The following is an 11,483-nucleotide window of genomic DNA, read 5'->3' on the forward strand; positions in this document are numbered from 1 at the left end:
GGGGGGGGGGGGTTGTATACAATCTTGACAATCTGAAGTGCTGTATATACTGCGTTATGTACCTGAAACTAAGAAAAAACAGTCTGCTATCGATCGATTTGGTATGCCTGGTTTGCTAGTAGCAGTAATATTTTAAGGAAACGTAAGAAATCATTCATTTCCATTGAGACTTGGGAACGTCTAATCCTTCCATACTACAGTACAAGCCGAGGGTAGGCTTTTTGTGAAGTCAGCTCAAACATGGATCAACAGCCAAGTGATTTGGATCATTCTTGAGCTGTTCCGGAACCCAATTATTTTTCCATCTCCAATGGTTGAACTGCAGATTTTGCAAAGAGACAATCGTATCTGCCGAATCCCCGGTTCTGATCTTAGCCTCATGAAGGGCTCGTGCAAGATTCACATCGCCACCAAAGCGCTTTGCTAGCTCTGATATATCAGCGTACTCATTCTCATTCTTGTTCAGACTGTTGACATAGGAGACCCACTTTGGAAACGCGAGATCAAAAAAAAGATCATCCCCTTTTCTGTAAAGCTTTAAATGGCTAAAAGCCTCTTGTGGTGTTCTTCCTTTCAGTAGCCACATTGTTTGCTCCAGTCGTAATGCTGGACCCTTGAGTGTTTTTGGTATCGTGCTGCGTAGTGCTTGATCAACCATGCTCTTCAGTGTTTCACTACCGTAGTATTTTGTCATCACCGACAACATCACACTGTCCGCTTCCCCCTCGTGTAGTTTTTTTAAAGTAGGACGACCAAGTAGTCAGCAAAGGGTTTTGAAAAATTGACGTGCCGTCTTCGTGTAGGGAGAGGTGGGTGAAGATATCTCCCGCAGTTTTCTTTTGTCCAAACCAATGGTCTTTGAGAACGCCGTCCATTCCAGACATATAAACAGCCGTCTGGTCGTCTCTCTTAGCAGCAAAAAACATCTTCAATATCTCTTCATCGCTGAATCGCGTCTTCAGTTTATGGTACAGCACTTCGACGAAGTTTTGACCAGTTTTTTTTAACGTACAAGAACCACGACTTGAAGTTTGGATTCTTCAGCATTTCGTATCCCTGGTCAGGATTCAGACGGAGGAGCTTCAAGGCGTCATCGACCGTTTTACCTTTGTCTAACCAGGTTTTAAACATTGCTTTTTCCAGATCCTTAGCCGTGCTCCTCGTACTGCGGTCGACCTTTGCTTTGACTATCATGTTAGCCAGCCCCTCTTCGCCATGGATTTTCGTCAGCTCGAGAGCCAAAAACCCATACGAATCCTCACGTAGCACAGCCGCGTCGGAAAGTAGCCTATTCAGCTTTGGCAGCTTAAAAAAATCAATTCCTTGTTCGGAGCTTAAAGGTAGAAGCTTCAAGATGTCTTCTTCCGTTTTTTTCTTTTGGAAACGGCCACCTTCAACATTTTAGCAATGTTGCTCGTTCTGTCGTTGTCGCTGGCTGCAGCCAGAATTGTAGTTATTTCGTCCGGTTTGTAGCGTTTAGTCATTCTGTGCAGCAAGAATCCATACGGATCCTCTTTGAGCCTGTTCACGTATGCAATCCACGTGTTTAACAAAGGGTTTGCCAAGAAATCGGTATCCGCAATGTCTATCTTCAGATGTTTGTAGAGTTCTCCCGCCGTTTTCTTTTGACTAATCCACGAATCCAACTGGAGAGATTAACCATCGTAGCAACTTTCGACGCTTTAGGATTTTGTGCTTCAACCAGAAGCTTGGTCAGAGCTTCATCGCCGTACTTGGCGGTCAGTTCTGACATAAACGCCTCATCGCTCAGCTCAGGTCTCCTGTGGACGATGATGTTGGTCACAGGTCGGGTCAGCGCCGAATCCGTACGTTTGGCCTCGACTGCTTCTACACCGAGCTTCGCTACAATGTCTTCTCTTGCTTTGTGGTTGTTGATATTATCCACAGAGAGAGCCGATGACTCCATTGCACCGATGCTTCGTTTTGAAACAATGTCTTCGGCGGCTTTCTGGGGGTTATTGTTGGGCACAGAATAAGCCAAGGCGCTCGCAATACGCTTCGACTCGGCCTCTCCTGCGCTGAGTTCTGCGGCTTTCTTGTTGTTGGAGGCCAGCCTAGTCTTGGCGCGACTTGCGATTTTTTCGAGATTTGCAGTCCCAGACTTGATTAAACCTTTAAGTTTCTCTACACCAGGCACCTTGACGTTTACTCTCTCTTCCGGCCTGCCATACTCTTTATCATTTGCTGACCATGTCTGCATCCTCAAGCGTCTATTGGGTTTAACGCCCACAGCGCAATTCAAAGCTTCGTTTGAGACGAAGCTTTGGTTGGACGCCGTCGATAACACGAAACCAGCGCCGGCGCATACCAGAAGAAAGACAACTGGAAACAGCATGAAGCTGTTGAAAGGCACTTTTCGAATGGCCTCGACAGTCATTGCAGTGGAAGTGTTAAATTTCGAAATGTCTATCGTCGCTTCTTTGATTCTTTTGAGCTGCTATTTTGATGCTGAACATTAGGTGTAAAAAAGGCTGTGTGCTCATCATTTTAGCGGATGGTGTCAGGCCATCACAGTACCGTGATTCCGCCTATCGCTTTCGGGTACGCTAGAACCGCGACAAATCATATATAAGCTCATGCTGTGTATTTAATAAATGCATGAAATATTTGATTCAAAACAGCGGCTTTTTAATTGTTCAATACAACATTTGTGCTCGTCCAAAATAAGAAAAAAAATATTCTAACAGCCCGGTACAATTATCCGCCTAAAGCGCTGTCTCCAGTACGCTCGTTTTAACAAAACACCCACACGTAAAGAACCACATCCACACTGTATACCAAATAAGTGCGACATGCACTTTGAAAAAGAAGCCGTATTTATTATTTGTTGGTGATTGCGACCCACCTTAATGTTTGCAAACGCTGAAATACATGTACAAAGTGGTGTTTACAAACTACATGGCAGGGTCGCAAACAGGTATACTGTACTGTACATGTACTACAGACAACCCGCTCGGTAGACATAGCGTCGGGAAAGAAAATTATAAACGCGGATGTACCATAGTAATGGATCAAAGTACTCTTTAACCCAGCACCGACAAGCCAGCATAGTACTTCAAGCACTTGCAAGCTAGGAACTAAGAGTTGCACAGTGTATATATAGCTAGCGATAGCAGCCTGTTACTCGCGTTCACTCGACATCGTATGGAGCAACCATGCGTCACTTACGAACGGTTCGTTGCTATCAGGCAGAACATACTGCAGGGTTGTCAAAGATTCTGGATGTCGTGTAAGCAACAGTGAGAGGATTGCCAGCAACACGCGAGAGAATAATGTTGTTGTTGTTAACGGTAAATGCCGAAGTGAGTAGATTAAAGTCAATTAAATCTGTTCTCTAAACTTCAGTGCTCCTGGCCATCCACCAGATTAACCGGTTTGGGACCGGTCCATCCTGGAACGTTCAGCCGGTTAACTGAACCGTGCAGAGTCGGTGTTAATTAACACTCCCACTCACCGCTACTGCACGACGTTCGTCTTCGTTAAGGATCGCTACTCAGCGGCGCTCCTCTTCTTGATCCCGCTTTCCTCGCGAAGGAACGCTAGCGACTTCGTTCCAAGCGGCTTCGTCAGCATGTCCGCAAGTTGGCGCTTCGTGTCGACGTAGTCCACCTTGATCGTAGAGCGTTCCACATTCACCCGAATGAAGTGATGTCGGATATCCACGTGCTTGGTCCTAGCGTGATACCCAGCGTTACTTGCAAGTGCGATAGCACCTTGATTGTCCTCCCAGACCTGCGTCGCTCCCACTTGCTCGTGACCCATGTCCTTGAGAATAGCACGTGTCCATAGTACCTCTTGCGTACACAGACTCAGAGCCATGTACTCTGCTTCCGCTGAGCTGAGTGCAACCGTTATCTGGTACTTGGACTTGAACACAACCGGAGCGTTCCCAATCATGACCATGACACCTGATACGGAACGCCTGTCGTCAATGTTGCTTCCCCAGTCTGCGTCCGTGAATGCCTCTGCCTTGACACCTTGCGTTCCACTTTGGTAGACGATACCGTGCTGCCGAGGTGTCTTTAAGTACTGCAGGACCTGTATCTCTGCCTTCCAGTGTTGCGTTCCAGGATTTTCCAGGAAGCGTGACAGCTGCGTTACAACGTACGCAATGTCCGGTCGAGTGCATGTTGTGATGTACATCAGGCATCCGATCAAGGAACGGTACGGTCTTGACTGCATTGCACGTCGTTCCTTCTCCGTGGCTAGCGACATCATCTTCGACAGCTTCATGTTGGATGCGCATGGGTTATCCAACATCTTGGCGTTCCGTTGGTTGAAGCGCTCTACAATGTCGTCAATGTACCGAGTGTGCTTGAACATCAGCGTTCCAGCTGCCTTATCATGATCAATCTCCATTACCAGGATGAACTTTGCCTCGCCAAGCTCTTTCATCTTGAATGCACTCTTCAGAGCGCCCTTTACTTCGCGAATCTCTTCGCGTGTCTTCGCCGCAATGATCATGTCGTCCACATACAGGCACACGTACACGAATGCGTCCCTGGAACGCTTGACGTAGACACACTTGTCGGCTCCACAACTCTTGAAACCGTTCCGCAGGAACACACGATGGATAGTCTTGTTTTATGCACTTGCAGCTTGCTTCAAACCATATATGGCCTTTAGCAGCTTGCACTTCATGCCTTCAGCGTTCTCGAGACCAAGTGGAACGTCCATGTAGACCAAAATCACCAAACCACTGTTTAGGAACGCTGTGTCAGCATCCAGTTGCTCCATAATGTGGTCGCATGCCACACACAGCGAGTACATCTCGAATCGAGTTCATGTTTGCAACAGGAGAATGCGTCTCAAAAAAATCGATTCCAAACTTCTGCTTGAACCCTTAAGCTACTAGGCGTGCCTTGTAACGGATAACACGACCGTTCTCGTCACGCTTCTTAGTGAACACCCAGCGACATCCAATGGAACGCGTAGCCGTTCCACATGGAACCAACGTCCACGTTCCGCTCTGGGAATGAGAGTGTAACTCAGCCTTCATAGCCCGACGCCATTCAGCTGCTTCATCACTGGCGATAGCTTCTGCGTACGTGTTCGGCGTATTCGGTACGCCTCTGATGCTGGCCGCGTATGCCAACACTGCCTCTGCGAGTAAACAGTCTTCATCGATTCTAGGACGCTTAAAAGACGGCGGTCCAACACTACCTCTTTCAGACTGGCGTTCCACATCGTCATCGTAGCCGTTCCCAAGCAGAAACACCGGTTCCCGAGGTCGGGTTGAGCGTTCCGTTTCAGGACGGAAGATTATCCGGTCCTCTTGGAACGCAGGAGGTTGTGAGCGGTACGTTGCCAGCTCCAGTCCACTCGAACGGCGTTCCTCCGGTGCGGGTAGCTGTGGTATCCCGGCGTTCCGTTCCGGTTCAACATCGTCCATCTCAATGTCTTGAGCAGGTTCTTCCGCTTCTTCCATTGGTTCATCTTGAACAGACTGTCGTTCCACTTCTGGAGCTGGAATCACGGTATCGTCATTGTTCCTTGTCACATGGATGATCGTTCCAGAAGCTGGCGACGGCGTGTCAAAGATACCGCCCACCTCACGCTCGTCCAGCTTTACCGATCGTGACACCTTGACCTTGGATGCATCCAAGTCGTAGACACGATACCCTTTTACGTTCTCTGCGTATCCGAGGAACGTGCACCTGAAGCTCTTGGGTTCCAATCTCGTTCTCTTCACGTCATCCACGTGAGCGTACCCTTGTGATCCAAACACGCGTAGGTGTTCCATCCGTGGCTTCACTTGGAACGCCAACTCATATGGCGTGACATTCGAGTTGGATGTGTTCGTGGAACGGTTGATAAGGTACACTGCAGTACTCACCGCTTCAGCCCACCACTCCGTCGACATAGACTTGTAGTGCAGCATGCTTCGTGCCTTCTCCATGATGGTACGGTTTATGCGTTCCGCAACACCGTTCTGCTAAGGGCTGTATGGAGCGCTGCCCTGATGCACGATGCCATTCCGCTGACAGAGTTCCAATACCGTCTTGTTTACAAACTCCGTTCCATTATCGGAACGCAGGCACTTCAATCGTTCCCCCCACTGATTTTCATACAGTGCCTTGAACTCCTTCAGCTTGCTGCCCACCTCACTCTTGCTCTTCATGAAGAATGTCACGACATACATTGAGTAGTCGTCTACAAAGGTCAGCACGTACTTGGCACCCCCCTTTGAGAGCGTTCTCATTGGTCCCATAACGTCCGTGTGTACTAGTTCCAACACACGCGTTGTCTTCGTCAGTGATCGTGACGGGAACGCCGTCACGGTCTGCTTTCCCTTCATGCAACCACCGCACAAAGTCTTGCACCCCTTTCTTACTGGCGGGATACCGGTCGTGGAACGCTGGGTCTTCGTCAGTGCGTCCTTGTTGGGGTGACCCATGCGAGCGTGCCAAAGCTCCCACTCGCTGTCTGCATCGGCGTATTCCACGAAACGGGCCTCCTCCTGCTGACAGTCCAAAATGAACGCCTTACCGACCTTCTTCCCTGACGCTATTGCAGCGTTCCGTCCCCAAATTACACAACTTGAACGCTGGAACTCCACACTCATACCGCGTTCCGCGAGCTTCCGACTGACAATAAGCGTCTATCGAGCCCGGGGATGTGGAGCACGTCCACCATACGGATGCGTCTACCGTCCAAACCAGTCAACTTGACCGTTCCAGTTCCTGCGACGTGCAGCTTCTTGCCGTCTGCAATCGTCACCTCCATGCTAGTGTCCAACGACTTGTACTCCAACAGGTCGTTCCTGTGAGGGGTCATGTGCGACGTCGAACCACTATCAATCAGCCACCCGGTCGAGCGTTCCCCACCAACTGCAAACACTGCATCGTCTTGGCTACCCTTCTTCGTAGCAGGAAAGTCCCGCTTCATGTGGATCACGTGGTCACAGTTGAAGCACTTGCCCTTGAAACCAACGTTCCGCTTCGGAGCGGTCCACTTCCGACCGTTCCCTCGGCCGTTTCGGAACTTGCCTGCGTTCGTATTCACTTGGAACGCCTTCTCCGTGGTTTCCTTCTTCTCGAGTCGCTCATACTCCTTCAACAGCTTCTCCTTGGCCTCGATGAGCGTCACACCCTTGGCGTTCTCCACGATAGACGATATGAGCTCGTATTCGGCGGGGAGGCTGCTCAGCAGTACCACCAGCTGACGTGCCTCGTCCATGGGCTCTCCCAGGGTCTGCAAACCGACGATCAGCTTATCAAACGCATCCAGATGCTTGGCCATAGACGATCCGCTCTCCATCTTGAACTCGTGTAGTCGACGCGTCGTCGTCACGCGGTTGTGGAGCGTGGTGCGATTGTAGAACTCGCGGAGCGTTTCCCATGCTTCAATGGAACGCGTCGCCGACCGGATCTTGGTCTGGTGCTGGAGTTCCACACCCTAGGCGATGATGCCAAGCGCCTTGGCATCGTTGACGAGCCACGCCTCTGTGATCTCGTTCTCTGGATTGACGACTTGAATATGCGCAAGCAAGCCCTTTCTGGCTAGCGTCATGCGCATATTGTACTCCCAATGGGAGTAGTTCCCACTCCCGAGGAGGACTTCGGCACGCTTGGTAGTCGTCATGGTCTTGAGCGCTTTTGAGTGAAGCGTTCCGTTTCTGATGCGCTCCTGCCTGGAGCGTTCCGGTCGAGTTGAGGTTGCGGCTGTTAACCTGTTGTTGTTGTTAACGGTAAATGCCGAAGTGAGTAGATTAAAGTCAATTAAATCTCTCCTCTAAACTTCAGTGCTCCTGGCCATCCACCAGATTAACCGGTTTGGGACCGGTCCATCCTGGAACGTTCAGCCGGTTAGCTGAACCGTGCAGAGTCGGTGTGAATTAACCAACAAAATTCGGAGGTACCTGTAGGATCCTGTAGAATTAGGACTTTCTCATATTTCAGCACCCAAAATAGGAATATGTGTCTGATACTGTATTTTTTTTACAAATGAGGGGGGGGGCTGAGCGCTGGCGGCCGCATTTTTATTGATATTGAGTGTTATCTTCTTCGTAAAGCATAGCTTGATCTACTAATTCTTAGTGGGTTGACGCCTATCACGCAGCCATATTTGAAGCGATAATGCTGCAGCTCTTGTGAACTCGGTACAGCTCAATCTAGTTGTGGGGAGACTAGAAACCGTGCTGAGTCATTCACTCCCTCTTGGCGCGAGAATCAAAGTTAAATTCATTGAGGCAAAAATAAAAATCATAACTACAAAGATTAAAGAATAATGTCAATACTGAGACTCGTTCTTTACGCTGAAATTCACCCCGATATTGCCACTGTCTTGCCTTAAATTGAGTAGCCCCTCATCCGAAGCACGCCTTTATTAGCAAAAGAGACTTCGTCAAGAAAAACGTTATTCTAGTAGCTCCAATCAATTCGTCTTAGCATATCAGCAAAGCGAAATATATAGAGCTCCTTAGTATGCATCGCCCTGTGCTCCAGTGCTTTACACGTTATTCCAAATTCGTGGATGATCCGCCACACTGACGGCTTCGTGATTGAGATGTGGTGAGCCCGCTTAAAGGCATCCTAAGCTTCATTAGCTTATGCGACAGGTCGTTCTTGGTAAAAGTCGAATAACCACTGTCGCTGTTCTGCGGAGAACTTCTTCTCGCCTTTACGACTTGAACGTTTGTAGATTCCGGTGCGCTCGTACACTCGAATCGAATTCCCAACAGTCTCGACGATCTGCTTGTTGACGGGGGCCAAATTTTTCTTTGAGTAGCCTAGGCTGTAGTAACCGTAGAAGCAATGATACCCTGTGTTTGGATGGACACTTTTGCTATGAAGCAGCCTCTGTCATAGCTGTCCACCTTAACTAGTTGTATTGGGTCTCGAACTTGAACACACACTAGGGAAGCTGGCGCTTCCTGTTAACCTCGATCTATTGTTTGTCTTGAGGTAAAACCCAAACTGCCCAAACTTACTACTACGACTTGTCAGTAAGTGACATCACGTCCTCGACTATACCGTACTATCCTCAGCTATACCTTACGTCCTAATGCCAGCTTGGCCGCACGTTCTGTGCGGCCCAGTGCACTGGGTAAGGCTTGGTCTTCAAAACACCTACCACTACACCGCCCCTTCAAGCCTTGACCACTCGCACGATGCTGCAAACACGCAAGCCAAATCATGTTTCGTGAGTGTTGCCCGATGTTGCATGAATGTACAAACGTCCTTGATCATCGTTCTTGTTGCACTTCACCTTACACCCTTTGCAAATCTTGCAGACCTTGCAATATGCTTCAGAAGCATGTTGCTACTAGCTTTCTCAGCGTATAACTGGACCATCACTCCTATGTCCTGCCAGAGCGACTGTAGCGGCTCCCACGAGTCTTCTATGGCTTCAAGTTCCTTCCAGGACACTAAGAACTCATAGTCCTTCTTGGCTGCGCACCAACGGTGCTCCTTCAGCTCCGCCACAGCCAGAGTAACCCCTTGGGATGCTACATGCTCTCTCACTTCTGCTGTCACATTGTAGATCTTGTCGGCATAGTATTTGAGCCTAGACGCGTGCACGTCTGTTTCTGCACCAGTTACTAGGTGTCTTACCACAAATGAGCACACGTCGGCACGCAACACTTGATATGGATCAATCCAGGTGACCAAAAGCTTGTCTTGGTACTTCTAATCCACTCTGGACCGTAACACGAAATCACCTTCGCTGAAATTGGCCTTTTTCGCTCCATGTTGCATGTCTTTGTTCCTCTTAGCCTGCTTTTTGCGCTCCATAGTCACCGCCCTGTGCATGACGTGGACACTATCACGTAGGTCCTTTAGCTGTTTTGCAATTAGCTCGGGCTGACTCGTCATATCTACCACAGCCTTCGTCTCAGAATCGACGCAAAAGTCGAGTGGATTTGGTAATGGTAGAGCACAAAAGGGTTCGATGGGGGCCTTGTTGACTAACGAAGGCAGGGGTGTGTGGTTGATATTCGCTCGAAGCAGTGGCACTAGATATGTCCAGTCTTTGATGTCATTTTTATACTCGAGGCACATCACTCTGAGTACTTGGATAACGTCACGGTTGACACGCTCGATGCTCCCGTTGATCCATGGGCTGTAGGCCACAGTGAACCTCTGTTCGCACTTAAGACGTTCGCATACCTCGGCCACCACCTCGTTTGTAAAGTGGCTGCCTTGGTCGCTGATCCAGATCGGCGGTATTCCAAATCGACTGTGCCAGTCAAGTATCGCCTCGACGGCCACTGCACTAGTAGGACTAGAACAGGGCACCAGCTCACAGAAATGAGTAGCTTCATCCTTCATCACCAACAAATACTTGTCTGTACCAAACGATTCTCTAACCGAAAGCAAATCCCAGTGTAGGGCGCCGTTCCGGTCGTAGCACCTAAATGTTTCGCTCCAGAGTCGTTTTACCATCTTACCGCCTTTCACATGATGGCAAAGTAAGCAAGTCGAAAGAAATTTGTCCACCCTACTTCACCGATTATCCACATAGAAATGCCTCTGCAACTGCTCCATCATTGCCTCTCGGCCTCAGTGGCCTTGGGCGCCACAGTGCGCTGCCACCATTAGCCGTTGCAGTAGTGCTTCAGCTTCCTTCGGTATCCACGGTCGATTATCCCGGTCCGACGCTTGTCCTGGGTCTTCGGGGTCCTGTCTTCCTCCCCTCGTCGACGCTTTTTGTAACGGGGTTACATGGTGTGGAGCACACAGGGGTACGAAGTACCCGGAGAGTTAACAAGGTCTCTCAGTACGTTGGCTGAAAGCCACACGTTATGCATTTGATTAGGTTTAACTATGCTAGATAGTTAAAGAGATACATTTACCCCTAGGCGGCTTGGCCGCAATAATAGTAAATAAAACACTTCTGGTTTTGAGCCCTGGTCTTGGGCTGTAAGTGTCCTTTGGATAAGGAACTTAGTATTAGTGACTCTTTGAGTCGAACGTCTTCCTCTGACGCTAAAGCTACGGCAGCCCCGCTGCACTTGGTAGCACTTGTAGTCAATCCCGCTCCTGAGTCGGTTGACTATATCCTCTGCGAGGATGGAACACCCCGTGTTCGCGAATTTGCCCCCGGAACAGCAGGACGCGCTTACTAAGCTTATGTCCTTGCTTGGCCCGGAGGGCGTGGCTCATCTTGCATCGCAAGGTCCAGAGGCGGTCACTGCCAGGCTGGAATCGTTCTCCCGCTACGAGAACGCGCTCTTGGAGCATGTCCAAGAGACGATGAGCGCCGCAACGGCGGCGGCGTCGATGACGCGTGAAGAGTCTATGAGACTGAAACCGCTCATGGTGAGCGTTAAAACCTTCGAAGAGAAGGATGGAGAGAATCTCCTTCTCTGGACCCGTGAGGTCGAGATGGCCATGGGATCGGCCCTGCTCCAGTCTGAGCATCAGCGCGTGGCGCTGGCTATCTCCAGGCTTGGCGGTCGCGCTCGCGAATGGGCACTAACGTGCGGCACGTCTGTTGACGCTGCATTTCCCACTTGG

At 49.6% G+C, this 11,483-nt stretch overlaps 1 protein-coding gene across 1 annotated transcript; it reads right to left on the bottom strand.

Annotated features, from left to right (window-relative positions):
- Positions 1-1,591: 1,591 nt before the first annotated feature.
- PITG_19518 (secreted RxLR effector peptide protein, putative) lies at positions 1,592-2,398 on the bottom strand (the record flags this gene model as incomplete). The annotated part of the gene is made up of 1 exon (XM_002996943.2): positions 1,592-2,398. One exon carries the CDS (start codon positions 2,396-2,398, stop codon positions 1,592-1,594), a length of 807 nt encoding a protein of 268 aa, XP_002996989.1.
- Positions 2,399-11,483: the final 9,085 nt, after the last annotated feature.

This window comes from Phytophthora infestans, genomic scaffold, assembly GCF_000142945.1.
Source record: "Phytophthora infestans T30-4 supercont1.95 genomic scaffold, whole genome shotgun sequence".
Lineage (NCBI taxonomy): Eukaryota > Oomycota > Peronosporomycetes > Peronosporales > Peronosporaceae > Phytophthora > Phytophthora infestans.